This window comes from Prionailurus viverrinus, chromosome B3, assembly GCF_022837055.1.
Source record: "Prionailurus viverrinus isolate Anna chromosome B3, UM_Priviv_1.0, whole genome shotgun sequence".
In the NCBI taxonomy this organism is placed as follows: Eukaryota; Metazoa; Chordata; class Mammalia; order Carnivora; family Felidae; genus Prionailurus; species Prionailurus viverrinus.
Genome location: NC_062566.1, coordinates 69,639,790 through 69,662,617, shown reverse-complemented (window position 1 = coordinate 69,662,617; position 22,828 = coordinate 69,639,790). Strand labels below are relative to the sequence as shown.

Below are 22,828 nucleotides of genomic sequence, written 5' to 3'. Positions count from 1 at the left end.
GTTCCCTGTGAGCTGGTTCGGAAGATGTGCCATTAGTGGATGCAGGCTAATTGGGTTGGCCTTGGGCTGAGGGAATGGAGGCATGTTCTAGTGTTAGGCGGGGTAATGTCCGAGGAGGCAAGGCCAGCCGGGGTCAGACCAGAGCTCTGAATGCAGAACCAACCTTTGGTTATATGAGAATATAAAGGGCCTATGGTGTACAGTTGGAAGCTTCTGTCCATGTCTGGTAGAGAGCAGATAGAGGATGCCACAGAGAGAAATGTGAGCTGGGAACCTCGTCAAGTTTAAGGATCATCTGAGGAAGATGCTCTCTTATCCAGATGGGTTGAAGTGTAAGCCCTACTAGCTGGAGATCCCTGGGAGATGAGGAGTAATAGTTCTGGGGTGGGATGGCCAATCCCCAAGTAATCGGCGTGCATAGCAGAAGAGGGCAAAAGCTTCTCCTTAGTGCTGGAGTTGCTGGGAACAAGTAAATCTCTTGCTGGGCAGGGGTGGGGGCATCTACAGGGAAAAACTAAACAGTAAGTCATGTTTCCAAGCTCTGCATAAGGACTTGGGAATAAGACATCATAATAACAGCTAATATCTACCATAACCACGTCAGGCATTAATTCATTTGATTCCCCTCACAGCCCTGCAAATTTATCCCCATTTTATACAAGAGAAAACTGACTCACAGAGAGGTTAACCCTCCAGAATTGAAGTCACGTAACTTGCATCTATGATCAAAATTTGATCATCCATTTAACCCTAGGGGATGCTTTTACAGATCACCTGCTGTCCCCTAAGATGTGGTCTTCACAAGGATAACCCCCAGCAGGATGATGGCCATGTCTGGGACTTTCCTAAACCCCTCTAGGAATGGGCAGATCTCAGTACCATGCTGCTCCACCCTGGCCCTCCAGAGTGAGGGCTGGACTGCAGTAGAGATATAAGCCGCTTCTCTGAATACCCAACCATGGAATAGTGGGAGTAAGAGCACTGACCTAGGAGTCAGGAAGCTCAGGGCTGAGGAAGACGGAATGGAAAGACAGCTGAGAAGGAAGGAAGGAGATGGGCTCTGCAGAGTAACCAGCTATGGGCTGAACACAGAGGTCACTGGATCCCCCTATGTCGGGCAGGTTCCAGCAGGAGTCAGGCAAACACTGGGGACAAATGGAGAGGGTGTGGCAGGTGTCCGGCCTCATACTACAAACAAACCTCCCCCATTGGAGAAGCTGGGATGTCCCAACATGGGAATGGGATTTGCTTCATTTCAACTCGACAGCAAGCCCTTTGCTTCCACCAGCTTGGGAGGGGTGGCGTGATTTCTGCAGAAAAGCACTGCTTTTGCTGTGGGTCATCTCCTAAGAATGTACTACTTTGTCCTCCCCAGCCCCTCTCCCCACCCAGGGCTAGACAGATCTGCCCTTCTCTGGCTTTGACATGTCTCCAGGCATGAATCTGCTGGCCTGGCCTGGACAAGCAAAACATGCAGTCAGAAAAAGAATGAAGCTGACTGCCTTTGGCAGCACAAGACCTCAGTGCTGCCAGCCCCGGGCCCATCCACCATGCCCATCCCTCCCTCACTGCTCACTGAGAAGAAGGAGGTCAAAAATCAAGCTGTCCTGGGGTGCCTGGGTGGCTCAGTCAGTTAAGCATCCAACTTCGGCTCAGGTCGTGATCTCACAGTTGGTGAGTTCAAGCCCCACTTCAGGCTCTATGCTGACAGCTTGGAGCCCAGAGCCTGCTTCATATTCTGTGTCTCCCTCTCTCTCTGCCCCTCCCCCATGCTCTCTCTCTCTCCACCCATGCTCTCTCCCCACCCATGCTCTCTCTCTCTCTCTCTCTCTCTCTCTCTCAAAAATAAATAAACATTAAAAAAAATAGAGCTGTCCACCTTTCATCAGCTGCACCTGTGACAATCATAATGTCCCAGGCCCTCTGTCCTTGCTCTGGTCTGCGAGGTGCTTTAGAGCTGTCCTTCCAACCCCCACAGGTTGTCATGGTGTCTGCTGCTCAGACTTCTCACTGGACAGAGCAGCAGACTGTCTCCATGGCAATGAAAAGAATCTGTGGAGGAAGGACGTTGGCCTTGGAAATGAACTCACAAGAACCCTCCTGGGAAATTAGCTCTTCCTGAGAGGTCAGGAGAGATGCCCCTCGTGGAGACAAAGTTCTTTAGCCGTTCCAGCAGCCTTGGGAAGCTCAGGTTTCCAACAGCGATGCCACCATCTCTGTCTACCCTCCAGCCATAGAGGAAGCCCAACCCAGATCCCTGGCTGAACCCATAAAAACTGCTGGTCTGGACAGCACGGTTGGTGTAGAGAATGCCTGACCCGGTTGTGCCGCACAGGCAGCTTCCCTGCCTGCTCTGCTTCTCCTCAAAGTCTCTCTCCCATCTGACAGGACCCTGGGCCCACTCCTCCTTGCTAAGGTGTGAGCAGATACAGATGAAACAGTGCCTCCCCTGCCCCCAGATGCTTGTGTGTTATCATAGGATCTTCCATAATAAGAAAAGCAGATCTCAACTAGCCCACTGCAGTCCTTGGGAGACATTTCTGCCCTGCATGTGTGCCTTTCTCTCCTGCTTTTCACACCACGAATCTCAGCTTTGGCATGGTTCCCACAAGGAGGGCACTAGGGTTCTCTGAAACTCCTAATCCCTTTATTTTTTTTAATTTTTTAAATGTTTTTATTTATTTTTGAGAGGGAGAGAAACAGAGTACAAGCAGAGGAAGGGCAGAGAAAGAGGGAGACACAGAATCCATAGAAGGGTCCAGGCTCTGAGCTGTTAACACAGAGCCTGACACAGGGCTCGAACTCGTGAACTGTGAGATCATGACCTGAGCCGAAGTTGGACACTTAACCAACTGAGCCACCCAGGCACCCTGCTCCTAATCCCTTTCTAACTCGACACCTGCACAACTGGAATCAGGCTGGGCTGGCTTAGAAGATATGGCCTTTTCTACCTCAGCCTCCCAGGCAGGAATCTGTCTCCCCCACCTACCTCAGGTACCCAGTGACCCCTTCCCTCTCCCCATCAATCCTTGTTCTCACAGAGGAATCACAAATGCATTCACACTTGAATGTGAGCAATGACAGATAAAAGCGGATTCTCTCAGGGAGGTCAGAAGTTAAATTGTAAGGAATGAGCTCCTAAGTGGACTTTCAGCCACCTGTTCAAAGGACAAGTGCCATAAGAGTAGAGTTTGGACTTTGCTCTTAGAAAAAGAAAGACGTGATGTGGATCTTCTTTCTTCCAAAGCGTTTCTTTGCACTTGCTGACTCCCTTGGACAATAAAGGGTCTGTTTTGCTTTAACTTCTAGTTCTTAAGCCAAGGAGTGTGATTTCATAAAATTCTGCTATACTAAAGCTAGGCGTGGTGTCACCACAGAGGACTTTATGTTCACTGCCTGATATCACTGCTTCCTCGTTAGCAACCCAAGAGCACAGCCTCATAGCCACCACCACACCTACAGAGCAGCCTGCAGGGGGGAAGGCACCCCACCCTTCCTCCCCTCCCCTCCTCTGCTCAGTAATCCTGGGTTCCTTCTGGGACTTCTCACTTCCTGAAAACAAATCAGAAAGGACTTCATCAAGTACACTTCAGTTCAGGTACCAGCTGTGCCACTTATTTCACTACGTGACTGTCTTTACTTGAATCCTTCCAAAAGCAAAGCCTAAGTAAATCCTTTGTGATGTGGTCATGGGGCACAGAAGTGAGGGGGCGGGAAGAGAGACAGGGCAGCCTCTGGACCATGGGAATGGACTCCACACAGACTCACTGAGAAAGTAGGATGCCTTCCTGTTCCTCCTCCCACAGGGTTCCCCACTGGCCGAGGCTGCCCCTGCCCCTGGCAGTCACCCCCCCCACCCAACATGCAGGACTCCCTGTGTACTCCCCTGGGCAGAAAAGCAGATGATTCATGGTAGGTGTTGTGGGGCGAGTACTGTCCATCTATGCTGTGGCTGACATCTGAGGTGGACCGAGGGGATGTGGCCACACTTTGGGACGTTACTGAATTTTTCTAGAATCTCAGGTTCTCCACAGGTAAAATGGGGCTAAGATCTGCCCTGCCTCACAGAGTTGTTACTATCTTTAAAAGAGAGAATTCTTGAGAAGCACTTAGCACTGTTCTTGATCCAGAATAAGGCTCAGTAAGTGGCAGCTACTACTCTTCCTGTGACTGGGGACCGTGGGGGTCACCTATGTTGCACTAAGGCCCTGGGGGTCTGTTTCCCACCCCACCCCCTCTCTTTGGCAGGACCCAGATTGGGCAGGACTGGAAGTCATTTGGGAGATGAATCGCGAGGAAGCAGCCTGAGTTCTGGGTCTAGAAAACTCTTAAGAGTTTTTCCTTCCTTTCCCAAAGGGAAGACAAACTTTTTCTGGAGTGCAAGAGGCAGAAAGGGTTGTAGCTCCAGAGTGGCTGGAGAGGAAAATCTCGCTTTTTCTAGAAGGAACCATTTCCTTATATGGTTTGCCTCTGCCATTTCCAGGAATTTAGGGTCTAAGAAGGGGTTCCCAGAAGCAGGAAGAGCTAGACACACCAGATTCACCCTCCAGAAGAGGAATTCATTCATTCACAATCCAGTCAACTATTCAGCAAACCTGCATTGAAAAGTTTCTAGGTGCTGAGCTTTCTGCTAGAGGCTAGGGCTTCAGAGATACAAGACCATCTCTGAGCAACTGAAGAAGAAAACAGAACACTCGGACAACAATGCCCACACAGTGCAGTAAGTGCCACAGGAGCGGCTGTCCTTGGAGGACGGGTTCTGCCAAAGGCAGCAGTGTGTGTGGAGACCTCAAGCAAGAGAGAGCACAGCCCATGGGGGACTGTGAATCCTTCCACCAGCAAGAGTAAAGCTCCTGAGGGCAAGTGATGGTTTAAAAAACAGAGTGATGGGCTCCTGGGTGGCTCAGTCAGTTAGGCGGCTGACGTTTTTTGCTTTATATTTATTTATTTTTGAAGGAGAGAGACAGACCATGAGCAGGGGAGGGGCAGAGAGAGAGGCAGACACAGAATCTGAAGCAGGCTCCAGGCTCTGAGCTGTCAGCACAGAGCCCGACGCGGGACTCAAACTCATGGACCATGAGGTCATGACCTGAGCCAAAGTTGGACGCTCAACCGACTGAGCCACCCAGGCACCCCAAGGGTCTGACTCTTGATTTTGGCTCAGGTCATGATCTCACAGTTCGTGAGTTCGAGCCTCACAGGGGGCTCTCACTGTCAGCGCAGAGCCTGCCTGAGATTCTGTCTCTGCCCCTCTTTCTGCTCCTCCCTCACTTGTGTGCTCTCTCTCCCTCTCTCAAAATAAATAAATAAACTTAAAAAAAAATGTTTTTAAGCAAAACAAAATGAAAAAACAGTGACAAAGGAGGCAGAGGTCAGGATCTGAGGAGGTGTTACCTACACAGAGAAATTTGGCTCTCATCCTGAGGCTGATGGAAAGCTATCTCCACCACAGGACTTATTCCATACCCCTCTGTGTAGCCCCTCATCATTGTAAAAGCTGTAGCTCCTGCATCAACGATGATATCCCCGACCATCTTAGAAGTAAAGGGAGAATGGAAAGCAACCAGCAAACCTCTCTGCCAATAAAGTTTGGGCCTCTGCTTAAAACATGGCCAGCCATGAGCCCTTTCTTCCTCTTCTTCTACTTACTGAAAAATCGTCCACTCAGTATCCTGAGTCACCTTTATAATTCCACTGAGAAAGTTCATAGCACTGCTTTGGAGTCCCAGGTGCAATAAATATTGGGTGGACAGGTGGATGAAAGGAAGGCCAAACGGTGGTAATAACGATAGATGAGATGAGCACTGAAACTGATAAATACATATATGGGCTTGTACGTGCCCAGACTGTCTTTGGGAACAGCGATGGCCTGCGGGGAAGGGAAGCAGATTCTAGAGTTCAAGTGTGGTAAGGGAGACTCACCTTCCACTTCTCACCCTTTTGAAGTACTTCAATTTGTTACCATGTTCATTTAAAATACTTCTTAAAGGTGTGCCTGGGTGGCTTAGTCGGTTAAACGTCCGACTTCGGCTCAGGTCATGATCTCACAGTTTGTGGGTTCAAGCCCCGCATCAGGCTCTGTGCTGACAGCTCAGAGCCTGGAGCCTGTTTCGGATTCTGTGTCTCCCTCTCTCACGGCCCCTCCCCCACTCTGTCTCCCTCTGTCTCAAAAATAAACAAACATTAAAAAATAATAATAATAAATAAATAAATAAATAAATAAAATACTTCTTAAAAATAAATGCATGTACTGTCAATACCCTCCAGCCAAAGACCACCACCAATACAACCGTAGTTGTATTGGGTTTATTGACTCTTAGCAAATGAGGGAGAACATACCCTGTGGGGACGTGGAGTGTCTCACTAACAGAATGTTAGAAAGGACTTAATCAGATCAGGCTTATTTCAGGTGATTTTGAGGAGGATTCAAAGAAGCAAGTCTTTGCTCTGGATTGGATACTGGGATAACTCTATGACTAGAATCTTAATCATAAGTATCTTAATTTGTACATAGAAGGAGAGAAGAAAAGAGCAAAGTTATGGGAGCTGTTGACAAAGCAGCAGCTGTCACTCATTATTCAGGATGGAGGATGGATGTTCAGATTTTTGTAGTTTGGACAATAATTTGTCTGTGTTCAGGGGCTCCTGGGTAGCTCAAAAGGTTAAGCACCTGACTTGATTTTGGCTCAGGTTGTGATCTCACAGTTTGTGAGTTTGAGCCCCACATCAGGCTCTGTGCTGACAGTATGGAGCCTGCTTGGGATTCTCTCTCTCTCTCTCTCTCTCTCTCTCTCTCTCTCTCTCTCTCTGTCCCTTCCCTGCTAACTCTCTCTCACACTCTCTCAAAATAAATAAGTAAACTATAAAAAAAATCTCCCTTAAAAAAATAATTTGTCTGTGTTCAGACATGATTACAGAGTGATCTTGTTTTTGTCTTCATTCATCAAGTGAACAGAGTGGGCTTGTCTGGTGGTGGTATCCCCCAGAATTGCTTATGTCTAACTGAACACCCTCACCTAGCTGGGAGGCCAGGCCATCAGCACCAAGGCCTGGCTAATTGTGTCATGTCAGCTCCAGGCTAGCAGCAGCTGCTCCTCTCTTTCTAGGCACCCTTCAAACTAAAGAGTACAGATATTAATTCAATTAGTTGTTTTTACTATACTGCCTGAGTAGTATAGAAATTGAGCCAATTTTTTTTTTTAATATGGACTCAACACTAAGTAAGGATCACTTTAGCAACTTTTTATGAGATACCAGCAAGCTTTAATACAGTATATTCTAAAGCCTGAGCTGGGGCAGGTCCCTGAAATTGGGACCACTGGTGGCTGGCACAGATGGCCAGGCTCTCTGACCCATCAACACCATAGCGAAGTCACGTGGGCAGGGGTTAGTGTCAGCTCCACAGTCTTAGCTTGGGCTGCTATGACAAAATACCATAGATGGGCTGGCTTAACACAGACATTTATTTCTCACAGTTCCGGAGGCTCAGAATCTGAAATCAGGGTGCCTCCCTAGTCAGGATCTAGTGAGAGCACTTTTCATGGTTTCCAATGGCCATTTTCTTGCTCTATCCTCACCTGGTGGAGAGAGAGAGATCTCATATCCCACCACCACCACCCCATTTTTTTAATTTGTTGTTAACATTTATTTTAGAGAGAGAGAAAGAAAGAGTGCAAGCACAAGTAGGAGACAGGCAGAGAGAAGGAGACAGGATCCGAAGCAGGCTCCACGCTGTCAGAACAGAGCCCGATGTGGGACTCAAACTCACGAACCGTGAGATCATGACCTGACCCAAAATCAAGAGTGAGCCACTTAACTGACTGAGCCATCCAGGTGCCCCTCATGTCCCTTTTATAAGAGCACTCACTCCATCATGAAGGCTACACTCTCATGACCTCATCTAACCCAAATTACAAAGGCCCCATCTCCTGGGGCACCCAGGTGGCTCAGTCGATGAAGCCTCCAACTCTTGATTTCAGCTCAGGTCACGACCTCATGGTTCTTGAGTTGGAGCCCCGTATTAAGCTCTGTGCTGGTCATGTGGTGCCTCCTTGGGATTCGGTCTCCCTCTCTATCTGCCCCTCCCCTGCTCACTCTCTATCTCTGTCTCAAAATAAATAAAAATAAACTTTAAAAAAAAAAAGGCCCATCTTCAAATACCATCATATTAGGGATTAGGATTTCAATATATGAATTTTAGGGGTAGATAGACTTTCAGTCCACAGCACTCCCTGTTCAAATGCAGAAACTCCTGCCCTGGGAAAGAGAACTTCTTAGGGGATCATCAGTTGGACAGGTAATGGGCAAAGTGAACCAGGCACAGAACTTTCTCATGGCAATCCCAGACTGAGGATCAGGGAATCTAGTCTCTGGATCAGTTTTCCCACCAGCCCACCACTTGGCCAAGCTCCTTCCCCTCCATGGGCTTCAGTCTCTTCATCTGTAAAATGGCAGGGCGAGGGAAGGGGGAAGTAAACCAGATCATTTGTATGACCTTTTCTGTGATTCTGGGGCACAACTGTTCCAAAGGCAGGTGATGAGCCCATTTCAACTTCTTCTGGTAAAAGCAAGAGACCAGGTGCACTGGAGAGAAGCCAGCATATCTGGCAGGAAAAACATAGCCTCCATGACAAGCGAGTGGGCTTAGATCTCATGGACTCGGAGAGCTACACCTCCCCACACCTGCGTCAGTTCTTTTTTTTTTTATTTTTATTTAAAAAAAAATTTTTTTTAACGTTTATTTATTTTTGAGACAGAGAGAGACAAAGCATGAACAGGGGAGGGTCAGAGAGAGGGAGACACAGAATCTGAAACAGGCTCCAGGCTCTGAGCTGTCAGCACAGAGCCCGACACGGGGCTCGAACTCACGGACCGCGAGATCATGACCTGGGCTGAAGTCGGCCGCTTAACCGACTGAGCCACCCAGGCGCCCCAACCTGTGTCAGTTCTTAACCCCCAGCAAATGAAGCAAGACAGGAGGAGCACTGAGCGACCCCTAAAGGATTGGCATGGAGTTAGTTAGCTGACAAACTTCAGGACAGGGAAGAGAAGAAAGGAGGTAGAAGAGAATTCTGGAAATGGCTCCATCTGAGGTGGGCTATTCTGAAGTTGGGGGTTGGGTAATAGCTTCTTTTGCTTGGCATTCCATACTCCATCCTTCTGCCAGTTGAAAGACACTCTCTAGATGTGAGCTAACAGAGCTGTCTGTAAGCTGTTTAATTGGCCAAGGGGACCACTTGCTTTGGATGAAAGACCGTCATCTTCTTGGTAGAATCTGATGCAGGACATTCAAGACCCAAAATGCCTGGTGTTCGGGTTGGGCTGGCCACTGAGTTATCCATTCATTAAACTCCAAGGCCCCACATCTCATCCCCACACCTGTGGTGTTTCAGGTCACCAAGGACCCATCTTTACCACCAGCATCTTTTGTCAATTGCCTCCAGAAGCTGGGTTGCCAGAAATGGGACAAAGGTGACCCTGGATTCCTTCCCTCCCAGGACCTCACATTCTAAAACCATCCTGATTTTTTACTTAGGGAGAAGTAAAGAGAGTTTTTAAATTGGTATGTAAATTTAATGACATTGAGTGTTACATTTTAAATTTTCATTTTTTAACAAGTAGAACATCCAGTTGTTGAGAGACCGAAGCTCTTTGTGTGTGTGATTAGTTTATTAAGAGTTTCCTCTCTGATCTTCCTTTCCTGCCTTCCTCTCTCTTCAGTCTTCTGGGAACCCTGCGGAATAGTCACATGCACCACTCAAACCAGTAACTGGAGATTTAAGATCTGGCAGCTTGAAAGCCTCAGTGAAAATTTCTGATGGACGTCCCTTGGGGGAAGTGGATTAATTGTTATTTTGGGAAGAGGAGAGACTGTTTCTCCCTGGGGCTTCACAAGAGCAAAAGGGTTGAGAGTTTTGTTTTGTTTTCAATGTTTATTTTGGGGGGTGGGGGGCAGGCAGAGAGAGAGACAGAAACACAGAGTCCGAAGCAGGCTCCAGGCTCTGAGCTGTCAGCACAGAACCTGACACAGGGCTCAAACCCACGAACCTTGAGATCCTGACCTGAGCCAAAGTCAGACGCTTAGCCGAGTGAGCCACCTAGGCACCCTGAGAGTTTTGGTTCTTAAACAAATTTGAGACCTGGGGTGCTTACATCCTAAAGACCTTGTATCAGACACTTTCGGTGTCCTGACTCAGGCCCTCTTGCTGTCACCTGCATGACTTCTGACATGGCTGGGGTGAGCCATTTCTTGTAGGCCTGACTCACTGCACTTTGGACAGCACCTTCCTCTTTGACTGGAAGTGTGGCCCAGTTAATAATCCCCAGAGGCAGCCCTCAGTGGATAGGAGGTGAGAGCACATGGATAAATGCTCCACCTGCCATCTTTAGGGTGGACATACTCTAAAGTATGTTTGTGAGGGAGTCTATGCTCTTCTTGGGAGATGGGGAGAACTTATGGCATGCAGTGGCATCCTCCCTAGCTGACCCCTTATTTCCCTGCTCATCCCCATGCTTCTGCTCCCGCAAATCTCCTGTCTGAAAGCTCTTGTCTTAGGCTCTACTTACAAGAGAAACCAAACTAAGACAGATATGCCAGAGAGAATTAGGCTGACAGAGCCTTGGCCATCATTTTGTCATGGAAAGTGGTTGAGAGACAGACTCGGATTCAAATCTCAGCAATGCCTTCCTACAAGATGCACATATCTACACAAACTAACCTCTCTGGAGCAGGTAGCAATTAGGAAATGTCACAGGTCCCCGTTAAAATGATCAGCATATGGAGTCATTTTACCACTGGGATTCATGAGGACCCTTCCTACATGGAGGAACACATCTTTGGGCCTTCAAGGGCTAAAGGAACAGAAACTGTAAACTTGAGTCCAGCCACTGAGGGTACACACAGCAGCCCAGCCTTGCATAGCAACTTCAGTGCCCCCCTCACCCCTGCTCCCAGGGTCCCAGCCCCACAGGTGAGGAAACCCAAGGGCACTTGTGTCATCTGATTGCTCTTTTCCTCCATTTCCATCCTACTCTCAATCTTTCGTTTATTCTGGTAATGTTTACCCCATTGTTTAATTGGCCAAGGGGACTTTTTGCTTTAGATGGAAAGAGTTCATCTCTTTGGTAAAATCTAATGCAAGACCTTCACTGGTGGAGTCAGCGGTGAACAAGCATAGCCTTGGGCATTCACCCATTTTTTGTCCTCACCTCACCCCACAAAACCCAGCCTCCACAAAACTTCCGCTTAGCTCCACTGCTTCGGGCCACTCTGGAACCACCCCTTCTTCTCCCTCTGCCCTGGCATTGCCCTTCAAACTGCCCTCCCACCTGTGAGCCAGGCCCATAGGTGAGGCCTGGACAGACACAGCCTGGATGTTCATTGCAGGAGTGAGTGATATACAGTGTGGTGGGACAGGAGACCCACTACAGTGTGGTCTGGAAAATAAATAAGAAAAAACCAGGCCAGGGACTACAGCTTTTTATTCCCGTGGGGCCACAGCATCCAATCAAGGTTGGGTACCCTCGAGAGTCATAAGACACAGAATCCTCAGATTGGATTGCCATCACTCAGTTTATCATAATCCTTACCTATGGCCATCCCTGGATACCCTAGGATTCCCCAGTACCCTGATACTTTTTTCCTCCAGATCTTTCCTTAAGAATCAGAGATGAGGGGCGCCTGGGTGGCGCAGTCGGTTAAGCGTCCGACTTCAGCCAGGTCACGATCTCGCGGTCCGTGAGTTCGAGCCCCGCGTCAGGCTCTGGGCTGATGGCTCAGGGCCTGGAGCCTATTTCCGATTCTGTGTCTCCCTCTCTCTCTGCCCCTCCCCCGTTCATGCTCTGTCTCTCTCTGTCCCAGAAATAAATAAACGTTGAAAAAAAAAATTAAAAAAAAAAAAAAAAGAATCAGAGATGAAGGGGTTAACTTGAAATGTATAAATACAGACAAAATGCTCCCAGGTGGAGAGTCAGATATTACAAGTCCCCACTCACCCGGCTCCATTTCCTCCTCTCCCTCCTTCCCCGTCCCTCAAGCACACAAGTACTCCAAGCCAGCAGAAACCCTCTGATGAGCCAAGCTTGGCTGCTGTTGTTTTGTTTTTCATTTATTAGCCCAGGTGAAAGTATCTCAGTGCCATCCAAGGGCTGTTGGGAACCCAGTAAATACTGAGGTTATTTATCCCAAGGAAGAACTTATGTTCGGGTGTCTGTGACCTGCTGTCTCCTGGCTGGAAACAGCCTAAGGAGACAGGAGGGGGAGATTCAGTCTGGCCCTGGTCCTTACTCAACCCAGTCCGGAGCCCCCATCCACTTGTGTGGCTGTAAGGCAAGAACAGCATGGGAGCAGAGCAACGGGCCTGTCCTTCTCTCCATCCTTGCACCCTCCCATTCCTGGCATGCCCTGGGCAACGTGGGCCCAGAGTGGGCTTTTCCAGACACTTCTCAACAGAAGAAGGGCAAGAGCCATAAACTGAGTGCCAACCATCCTTTCACTCCCCAATATGTTCACCTGCTCTCCCTCCCAGCCCCTTCTCCTTGCTGAGGTCAGTCTCACTCTACCAGGGACACACACTCGCTATAACAAACACACAGCATGTATCACTGGGACACCAAATCCCCTCTCTGAGCACTGCTCCATTGCAAGCAAAGTTCTCTTCTCCCTCGGCCTCAACGCCCTGCCTCCAGCACTGGGTCCAGAACTAGGGCCTTCCTTCCCAGTAACATACCCTCACCTTCTTCCACTGCTTTCATCCTGGGAGGGAGAGGGCTTGGCAGCCCCTGCCCCACCCTCAGGCTGCTCTCTCCCCTTGGGGGTCCCTGTCATCCTCTGCACCACTCTGGGTGTCCTCCCTGCCGGCCTAAAGAGCACTGTCCCTCCTTGCCTGGCCACTTCCCTGTCTTTCTCTAACTCTGCCCCCACACAGTGTAGAGGGGGTCATGGGGCTGGAGAACCCATAACAAGCTTCTGCCCTCTGCCGTGGCTATTCTAGAGCTGTGGGAACCTCCAGAGTCTCCCCTCTGGGGCCTGGCTTTCTCACCGTAGAATCCTGTCCTGCTCTGCCTGTCTGCATCTTCCCACTACACCTTGATGCCCAAGTCCCCCACCTTCCCAACCAAGGCCTTCAGCCTGAGCTTTATGCTCTTGCTTTACTGTTGTATTCTGATTCCCCACCTCAGACGCCTCATTCAGGACACTTCTGGTGGCACCTTAGCCCTGCACCTGTGGCCTGGACAAGTGCCAACCCTAGGGAGACCTCACTGTCCCCGTTTCTGCCACAGAATTCCTAAAACCCTTGGAATTTCGTAAGTGATGAGAGTAATAAAGGTGTCTCAATATTCATAACAACCTCCTCGCAACTATACCTCAGTTAATGTTAATGAGGTAACTTTTGGAAAACACCTAAGGATGGGCTGGTTGTCAGGGAAACCAACCATATGATTGGAGGGTTGAAACTTTCAGTCCCACTCCCCTGACCTCTGTGGAGGGGAGAGGGGCTGGAGGTTGAATCAGTTGCCAAGTGTGCCTAATGAAGCCTCCATAAAACCCTAAAGGGCAGGGTTCAGAGAGCTTTTGGGTTGGGGAGAGTGGCAACAGACATGGAAGCTCCATACCTTTCCCCATACCGTGCCGGATGGAACTCCCCCATCCGGCTGTTCCTGAGCAATAAGCTTTTATAATAAACTGGTAATCTAGCAAGAAAAATGTTCCTCCGAGTCCTGTGGGTCACTCCAGCAAACTAATCAAACCCAAGGAGGAGGCTGTTGGAATCTCCAAGCTATAGTCAGAGCACAAGTGACAACAGGGACTTGTGATTGGCTAGTGGGGTGAGGGCTGGTCTTGTAGAACTGAACCCTTGACCTATGGGATCTCATCCTATCTCCAGGTAGATGGTGTCAGAATTAAGTTGAATTGTGAGACATGCAGCTGGTGTTAGAGAACTGCTTGGTATGGGAGAAGAGCCCACATATTAGAATTAGGTACAAGGGGGGGGGGGGGTGCTTGGGTGGCTCAGTCAGTTAAGTGGCTGACTTAGGCTCAGGTCACAATCTCGCAGTTCATGAGTTCAAGCCCCATGTCGGGCTCCGTGCTGACAGCTCAGAGCCTGGAACGTGCTTCAGATTCTGTGTCTCCCTCTCTCTCTGCTCCTCTCCAACTCATGCTCTGTCTGTCTCTCTCTCTCTCTCAAAAAAAAAAACATTAAAAAAAAAAAAGAATTAGGTACAAGGGCACCTGGGTGGCTCGATTGGTTAGGCGTCCAACTCTTGGTTTCAGCTCAGGTCATTATCTCACAGTTTTATGAATTTGAGCCCCAAGTTGGGCTCTGCACTGGCAGCTCAGAACCTGCTTGGGAGTCTCTCTCTTCCTCTCTCTCCCCCTCCCAAACTTACACTGTCTCTGTCTCTCTCAAAAAATAAATAAAATAGGGGCGCCTGGGTGGCGCAGTCGGTTAAGCGTCCGACTTCAACCAGGTCACGATCTCGCGGTCTGTGAGTTCGAGCCCCGCGTCGGGCTCTGGGCTGATGGCTCGGAGCCTGGAGCCTGCTTCCGATTCTGTGTCTCCCTCTCTCTCTGCCCCTCCCCCGTTCATGCTCTGTCTCTCTCTGTCCCAAAAATAAATAAACGTTGAAAAAAAAAATTTTAAAAAATAAATAAATAAATAAATAAATAAAATAAACAAACTAAAAAAAAATAACGAAAAGCACAAAAATTTACACAGATTAAAAAAGAAAAAAAGAATTGGCTACAGAATTGTACCCCTACCCTACTCTTAGTCTTTTTCTTCTGTACCTACTAAGACACTATATAATTTATTTTTTAACATGTTTGTTGCTTATTGTACCCCTCCGCCACGAGAGTGTAAGCTCTGTAGGGAAATGATCCTTGTTTTGTTCACAGTCACCCCCTGAGTTCCTAGAACGGTGCCTGGTAGGGAGTGGTGCTTTGGCACTAAATTCATTGAATGAATGAATGAATGAATGAATGAATACATTCTGCCTTATTTTAAACCCCTGTTTTCCTACCACAATGAAGGAACTTGAGGGAGGTTGGGTCTTTTTTATATTTATGTTCTCTAGGTTGTGTGGTCCAATGTACAAGGTAGGGATAAATAAAGCTTTTAATAGAATCAGTCTCAAGACAAAGACCCATGCCCAAGAGGTCCAGAGAGGGGGCGGTGGTGAGGGGCTTCGGTGAGGTGAAGGCTGGTGGGCAGGGTGGAAGCCTTGTCTCAGGCCCTCACTTAGGCACCCCTTGTGGATGGCAAGAGAGGAAGAGAGGTGTTCTCAGTGCCACTGTTCCTCCCCAACTCCGCTGAGCCTTGGACATGTACACAAAGTAGGATGGTGCCCATGAACATGACTCAGGACAATAAAAAGAACCTTTGCCAAGAGGAGACAACCTAAGAAGAACTTCACACTGACTTCTCTCTTTTGTCTGAATTAGAAGTTCTCAACCTGGAATCATATGCAAGATTTGGTGGGACCTTTTTCTTTGGGTCTCAAAGGCCTGTATGGCCCAGAAAACATTAAGAACCACTAGCCTGGAGAATCCCGACGGGAGTTCCAGAATTCTCCCACTCCCTCCTGCCACTCCCGCTACTCCCACCAGCCTGCTCAGAGAATGGAGCAGAGCCTGCTGTGAACGCTCACTGACCACCACCATGGGTCTGTGAACGCGCTCAGGCAGAAGTCAGGAGACAGGAGAGGCCTGTCCTCAGCCTCATTCCCCTTGGCTCTGCCCTTACCAGGAGTTTCCAGGCTCGAGGATAAATTTGAGTTTATTTGGGGAAAAAAATGTTTAAAGCACAAGAGGCAGAGAGAAGAAGCCAGCATACATCAGGGGCCTGCTGCCAGAGGAGTCTCTGTTCCTTTCCCTTACGGTTCCTCCGAAGTGCCAGCCCCATGAACTCAGTCAGCTACACAGCCCCACACCAAGAACCCACATGTTGGTCGAATCACAGCAGCTAAATCAACAACAGTCACGCAGATGAGAATACTGGGGCTCCTTCCTCGAGCCTGGCACAAACAAGCCCCCAGCTTTATTGTCTGGCAGAGCTTCAGACCTTCATGAGCCCCAGGCTCCTAGGCCCAGACCCCCTTAGCTCCATCAGAGACGAGAGGAGAAGCCGGCCACCACGATGTTCTCGCCGGTGATGTAGCTGGCGTCTGGAGAGCACAGGAAGGACACAAGTCCCGCGCAGTCCTCAGGCTGCCCAATCCTGGACAGAAGGAGGACAGAACACATGTCAATGATCTCAGACTCTGGTTTTGCTGCTCTGGTGGGAGTGGACTCCAAGAGGGGACAGGGTGGACCTGGCAGGGCTACTTGCATCCTCCAGGGCTCTGCAGAAACCAGACTTCAGCTAAAGGAATGACCAGTGCCCAGGGAGGGGTCAGCTAGTGTGATAGACCAGCCCCTCTTCCCCAACTGTGCCCAGATTACCGAGGTTCCAAACCCAACTTGCCTCTGAACTTTGTGATCTTCCTTGAAGTTGTTCCAAAAAACCTCATTCTTGTATGCCTGGGCAAAGAGAAAACATGAAAGAGTCAGTGCTAGCTAAAACAAGGAGATGAGCAGGGACCAAGGTGATCCCATAGCAGATTTGTCTTTCTCAGGGGAGAGGGACTGAGTCATGGCTGAATTCAGAGGACAGCAAGGACCTCAGCTGTTAAGGATGCTGATCTGAAGCTCCAGTCACTCCTTCATCACTTAGTCATTGGGGAGGTTTCGCCAAGCCAGGCTGAGAAATGGAGGACATGCCCCAGTCCTCACCACTTTGCTGAAGTCAGTCTTGATTATTCCTGGAACCAGGCAGTTCACCCGGATGCCCTTGGGGGCCAGCTCCAATGACAGTGTCCTGGTGAGGCCCAGCAGGGCCATCTTACTGATGTTGTAGGGACCCAGCTCCTGGGAAGGGAATCAAGACAGTGATTAGGATATTGGGAAGCAGGGGCACCTGGGCGGCTCAGTCAGTTAAGTGTCCGACTCTTGGCTTCGGCTCAGGTCATGATCTCATGGTTCATGGGTTTGAGCCCCACATCAGGGCCTGTGCTGACAGTGCAGAACCTGCTTGGGATTCTCTCTCTCTTCCCTCCCACACTGTCTCTCTCAAAATGAATAAATAAACTTAAAAAAAAATTTTTTTAAGGATATAGGGAAGCAGAGGAACACATCAGTTGGATTTCTCTCCTACAGATGATCCCACCCTGGCCCAAGCACAGAACTCAGACACACTCTCCCCAGCCTGGTCTGAGAACAGAAGTTGGATCTGAGGGACCCAGCAGCCACATGGGCATCAGCTCAGCCTAGGGCAGCAGGAGTAAAGTGTGGGTCTATCCCAAACGTTGTCCCTGTGGCATTGTGGGGACCCCTTCACCTAATCCTACCAGGAGCACATAAGCAACAACTCACCACATGTGGTACATACGCTGAAATGGAGGAGACCAGGATGACCGCCCCCCTCCTGAGAGACAGACAGACACAGGGGAGACAGGAAACCAATAACTTACCACGGACTTAGGTGCCACTATTATTTTTAAAAGATAAAAAATTATAATTATAACATTTTAATGATTATAGTCATTGAATAATGCGGTCCTCACAACAGCCATACAGTTCCTGTTATTATCCCCATTTCCCAGCTGAGCAAACAGGCTCAGCAGGGCTTAGCAACAGAGCCAATAAGTGGCAGAGCTGGGACTCCAACCCTATCTCTCTCTGACCCAATGTCTCTACTTTGAACCATTACCCTCTTCTGCCTATCCCTGGGGTAGTGAAGAACAGACAGCCAGGTGCTTGGGAAAGGGGGCAGAGAGGCCTTGGTGACAGTGAATGCCTATCAATGGGCGGCCTCTGACAAGTAGATGGGGCCGGAAGAGACAAGAAATGAGAGTCAGGAATTTTTCCTTCTATCCAAGACAGTCCCCAGGCCAGTTCCTGAAGGGTATGTCTGCATGGAGGACATACTGGAGGAGTAGCTACATGCTGAGGGAGGTGGTGGCCCAAGTCCCTAACCTCAGACCCCTGAGACTATGTGTGGAGTGCAGTCAGATATGCAGGACCTAGAACAGGTCCTGCCTAGAACAGCAGGCTCCCTGGAGACTGAGAAGCAGGGAGTGAGGAGGGGCGTGGGATGGACCTCTCCCTGCCGGGAGCAAAGGGGCAGACCCTGTCCCAGACTGTAAGCTGGTGAAAAGGCATTGTCCAGCTGTGAGAGAATCAGAGTAGGTGAGGGTGAAAATGACCTGCCCAAGGCTAAGGAGCTAAAAGCACAGCCCTTTCCCAAACATGGTGATGTCAAGGCCAACGAGAGCATGCCTGAGCCCCTGGACATCACCCTCATCATACAGCCACTAGAATTAGAAGCCATAGCTGTACAAAAGGTGAGGCAGAACAGAGGGAGGGGGATGTGGAGGCCTCAGGGACACCTCTTTTGTCCTCCCCTCCCGGCTATGGCCCCATGTTCTCTAGACTCAGTTCATGCCCTGGCTCCCCACCAGTCCCCACCCCCACCCTGCAACCTACCCCCTCTTCTCCATGTGGGGCAGCAGCTGGCTCAGTATCAGGGCCGGGGCCTTCACATTCACTTCCAGGATCTGAAGTCAGCGCAGAGGCATGGTGGAGGGCAGAGACACATAGTCAGCCCTCAGCCCAGGACCTGTTCTCATAAGACACATGGGGTCCTAGAATTTGTGCGGTAAACCCAGATATGTGCAGATCTGAGATCAGTTCCCCTTCTGATCAGGAGAAGAGGTGCTTCCCACTTGCTAATGGTTTAATAGGCAGGCAGACTAAGTGACAGGCTTGTGAGCAGAGCCCTGAAAATGTGAATTGTTCAGGACTGGGGTGAAGGAAGGCAACGTTCAGGCCTTTTAAAGAAACTGGACTATGTTCTGGTTGTGCAGACAGAAGCTATAAGCAGAGGCCACTGGAAAAAGACTGAAAGTAGAACAGATGGAGGGAATGTAGGTGCTGGGAGCAAAGGAGATTTCTGGAAGAGCTGTCTTCGTCTGTCTGTGTTTTTACTTGTTTATGTCCTTGTCTTGTCCCAATAGAATTAAAGGCATACTCACAATGCAACAGCATAAAACAAATCAAATAGGTATTATGTGTGAAGAAATGGAGAACAGTAAAAAATAAGTGTAGAAAAATAAGAAAAAGCAAGAGTAATAAGGTTGGTGCCCACAGTTCACAGCATGTGGTAAGGACTGAACATTAGTCTATTATTCGTTCACAAAAATGCAAGCTGTGAGGGCCTACATGCATGCCAGTTTATTGCAAACTTGGCTCCAAGCTTTCCTACGGCCACCACAAAGAGGGAGACACAACAGAGAACTGCCATTCTGGGAGTTGGGTGCCCACGCTGGGCCTGCCTGCAGCTAAAACCTGGATCTGGGCTCAGACTTAAGGGTCCCTGACCCTCTGTCTGGGAACTCTGTCTGGTGGCACTGGGGACAGAGGAAAAGTATGAGAGGAGCCGACAGGGAAAGATGCAGAAACTGGGCTGGGGGCTAGGTCAGAGTACCAGTTGGGACTAACATGGGAGCAGGATCCCTCCTGTGGGGCACCACCTCGAGTGAGGTCAGTGCATCTATGTCTCTAGGGAGTGAGGCTGCACATCTGCAATGCCTTCCCACGTTTTCATCCCACACCCAACCACCCCATTGGATGTGGGCAGGGGAAATGCTTCAATGGAGAGCTGCTGAGGCCAGTGTGATGACAACTTGCCAGGGTTGGAGATGACCCCCAAGACTGTAAGAAGTGGCTCAGATGTCTAAAGGGGGGACCAGCATGAGATCCCCAATAAGAAGGAATTGAGGGTTAGACTAAGGGTATTCCTGGTCATTCTCTGTTCGAAACAGACCCCCGCCACCCCACCGATGTCTGCCCTAAGCTCCATGTATGTCAGGCCGGGTGATGGGCTCAGACAAGGCCACTCCTAGACTTGGCAACCAAACATGAGCCAAGGAAAAGTTACAGCTCCTCCCAGGCTGAAGAGGACTGCCCTATTAGAAAATCAGGTAGAGTATCTCTGGGTGCCACGAAGTCCTGAGTAGAGACTGTGGGCCTGAGGAGGATGGGTGCTGGAGAGTCCTCAGGCAGGAGAAGGGTGGAGGAGAGGCGGTGGAATGGGAGATGGGAGATTTCCCAACCAGCTGGAGAAAACGGGAGTCTGCCTGGGGAGGCGCTCAAACCGGCCCGGGAATAAGGTGAACAAGAAGGAACCCCCAGGACACCTGCTGAAAACCGCATGCAGATAGAGCAGCAGGTCAATGTCACACTCGTTTTGTAACCATTTCACCTCTGAGGTGGTGGCAGATGTGACTGGAGATGACTCCTGCCCAGTGGGGCAGACCTTGGAAAACCGGGTAGCGGCAGAGAAAGTAAGGCTGGGCGGTGGGCAAGTACGCTTGGCTTCAGGAGAGAAGATTTGAAATGGGTTGAGACAAACAGAGTCATGATCCCATGAACTAAGACACTAAAAGAGGGTATGACTCAGGAGGGTTAAGAGATGGTCAGCCATGCAGTCCCAGCCACCTAATCACAAATGGTCGTTGGGCAGCATCAGGAATCTGAGGAGCCTGGGGAGGCTGCTAGCTGCGGCTGCAGGGAGCTCAGATTTCAGGCCATCTCTGAGGATGGAGGAAAGGGCAAGCCTCCAAGGGCAGATGCACAGGAGAGGTGGCTCGAGAACGATGTCTACAGAGCGCGGATTGCTGGGGAAGGCAGAAGGGAATGCTCTGGCCAGTGCTTGGTAGGGAGGGGGGTGCTAACAAGGTGATTTCATTGCAGTCCGTCTTGTCTGACAGACTCAGGAACCAAAGACAGGAGTGAATGGAACAGAAGTCATAGGATAACAACGCCCAAAATGGACCTCAAGGCATTTTGCAAGGCCTCTTCTGGACCCTGTGGCTCAGGTGGCAGGATCATTAGGTGGACGCAGTGGGTTGGAATGTCTGAGCTCATAGGAAGCCAGTGGCCAGGCCCAGGCCTGACAGGTGTAGCAGGTTCATCTGAGGGACAGTAAGGAAGCCTCATCTAGGAAGGGTGAAGAAAGAATCTCAGCGGCAGGTACAGGTCACCAAAAAGGAGCAAAATCACCAAAAGAAAAAAAAAAAAGGAAAATATATCTGCTGTTGACAAAGAGCAGAGACCTTACTATTCTTGACTTTTACCAAAAGCAGAGACCTACTCCCACAGCTGTAAAGCTAGAGCCTGGAACCGTGCCTGGCACATAGCAAACCCTCAGTAAATATTTGCTAAACGAATAAATGCAAAAAGGATGGGAAGAGAAAAGATGGCAGAAAGAATGTAGGAAGCCACTTTAAAAACACACAAATTGGAAAGGAGCACCGCAACACACTCCAGGGGACAAGCGGTCAGTGCCTGTTTTTACAGTAACTTTGGGAGGGGAGGCTCAACCGGGGAGCACTTCAGACCCTCTGCCAGCTCCCCCCAGCAGCCTCTCACCTTGTCCCACACTTGCTCACTGGCCCCCAGGGTGCTTCCCACCAACGGGTTGACACCTGCACTGCACACCAGGAAGTCGAGACCCCCACAGTGCTCCACGACCTGGGGGAAAGAGTGACACGAAGGGCATAAGTGTGGAGATGGCCCGAGGAGGCCTCACCCACCCCACACTGCTGCCAAGTGCACAGAGCATTGAGACAACACTTGCTAATTAGATACTGTCTCAACCAGGAATGGTCACAAAGCCAGTGTGAGAACCAAACACTGGTGAGGGCAATGCCCTAGGTAGGCCCAAGGACGGGCTCTGCAGAGCTGAGGGCCTCAGGAGAGGAAGGTCTGTCTTCTCCAGGAATCCGTCTATATGCCCGGGATGGGGAATCCCTTTAGATTCCTCCTCAACCACAGTTCTCCAGGTGGGGGTGGGGGTGAGGGTCCTTTCACCAACGAGCCACTTTCCAGAAAGCCAGCGTGAACAATGAGGTCTACCCGCTTAGACCATGAACAATCCTGGTTTCAAGACTGTTGTAGGGCCTCCCAACCCCGATCCGGGTCCCTGCCCCACCCAGGGCTGAGCAGAGTGGGAAAGGCTCTGTGCACTCTCCTGCCTATGTCCTTCCACCCCTGTGGCCCCTCACCGTGGCCACCAGTCGCTCCCGGTCCTCGGCCTTCCCCACGTGGCACACGGTGCCCACCACACTCAGCCCCTCCCCCTGCAGCGCCGCCACTGCCCAGTCTACATTCTGCTGCTTCCGGCTGCTGACCACCACGTGGGCCCCGTCCCGGGCCAGGCGCCTGGCGATAGCAAAGCCGATCCTGTGGCAGAAATGGAGAGAACAAGACAGCCTCAGCCTCCTGCCACCATTGGTCGCTCGACCCATGGAAACCAATAAGGCTGTGTCCTAATCTACAACCCTGAGGTCTCTCTGTGGAAGCGAAAATCCTTGTGAGGGGTCAAGACCCATAGGGCAATCAGGGCACTTACCCATCAGTGGACCCCGTGACGACGGCCACCCGATTGGCCAGGATGCCCTTTTGGCCTATCCCCCTGCTGGTCATGCGCACAGAGAGTCCAGCACAGGAACAGAACAAGCCTCTGTGGATGCAGGCCACTGTTGGGAGCATGGAGGCCAGTTCCTGTCTCTGCTTCCTGCTAAACTTGGCCCTGGAGGAGAGAATCAACTTCAACTATCACTGATGCCATTAGTGAGCGTGATGGCAATCTACCTCCAGCTCCTTCAGACAGACAAGGCCAGCAGCAGAGAACCAGAGAGAGTCGAGCTAGTCAGGGTGAATTTCAAACACGTGAGCCTCAGGTCAGGCAAACTCTGTGAAAATTCTCTATTTATAAAACAGGCA

The 22,828-nt window shown here is 50.0% G+C and overlaps 1 protein-coding gene and 1 long non-coding RNA gene across 10 annotated transcripts in view; one reads left to right on the top strand and one right to left on the bottom strand.

Moving 5' to 3' along the window:
* Positions 1 to 22,828, top strand: part of LOC125167665 (uncharacterized) — a 247,781-nt gene that overhangs the window by 195,548 nt on the left and 29,405 nt on the right. The window lies entirely within an intron of this gene.
* DHRS2 (dehydrogenase/reductase 2) lies at positions 16,109 to 22,594 on the bottom strand. Of its 4 annotated transcripts, XM_047862103.1 has the most exons (8): positions 22,455 to 22,594; positions 22,108 to 22,285; positions 21,473 to 21,574; positions 18,527 to 18,597; positions 17,414 to 17,465; positions 16,775 to 16,909; positions 16,467 to 16,522; positions 16,109 to 16,220 (listed from the first exon to the last, which is right to left on the bottom strand). In XM_047862103.1, exons 1-8 carry the CDS (start codon positions 22,592 to 22,594, stop codon positions 16,109 to 16,111), a joined length of 846 nt encoding a protein of 281 aa, XP_047718059.1. The 4 variants fall into 4 exon arrangements, with proteins under 4 accessions (XP_047718059.1, XP_047718055.1, XP_047718057.1 ...); XM_047862099.1 differs by lacking the exon at positions 16,467 to 16,522 and having other exon boundaries at positions 16,109 to 16,272; positions 16,759 to 16,909; XM_047862101.1 differs by lacking the exon at positions 16,467 to 16,522 and having other exon boundaries at positions 16,109 to 16,261; positions 16,778 to 16,909.

Coding starts and splice junctions, on each gene's coding strand:
- DHRS2 (XM_047862099.1), bottom strand. CDS start 22,594: ATGCTCCCAACAGTGGCCTGCATCCACAGAGGCTTGTTCTGTTCCTGT. Junction 22,286..22,454: donor GTCACGGGGTCCACTGATGG/GTAAGTGCCCTG, acceptor TTTCTGCCACAG/GATCGGCTTTGCTATCGCCA. Junction 16,273..16,758: donor AGTGGTGAGGACTGGGGCAT/GTCCTCCATTTC, acceptor CCACCAGAGCAG/CAAAACCAGAGTCTGAGATC.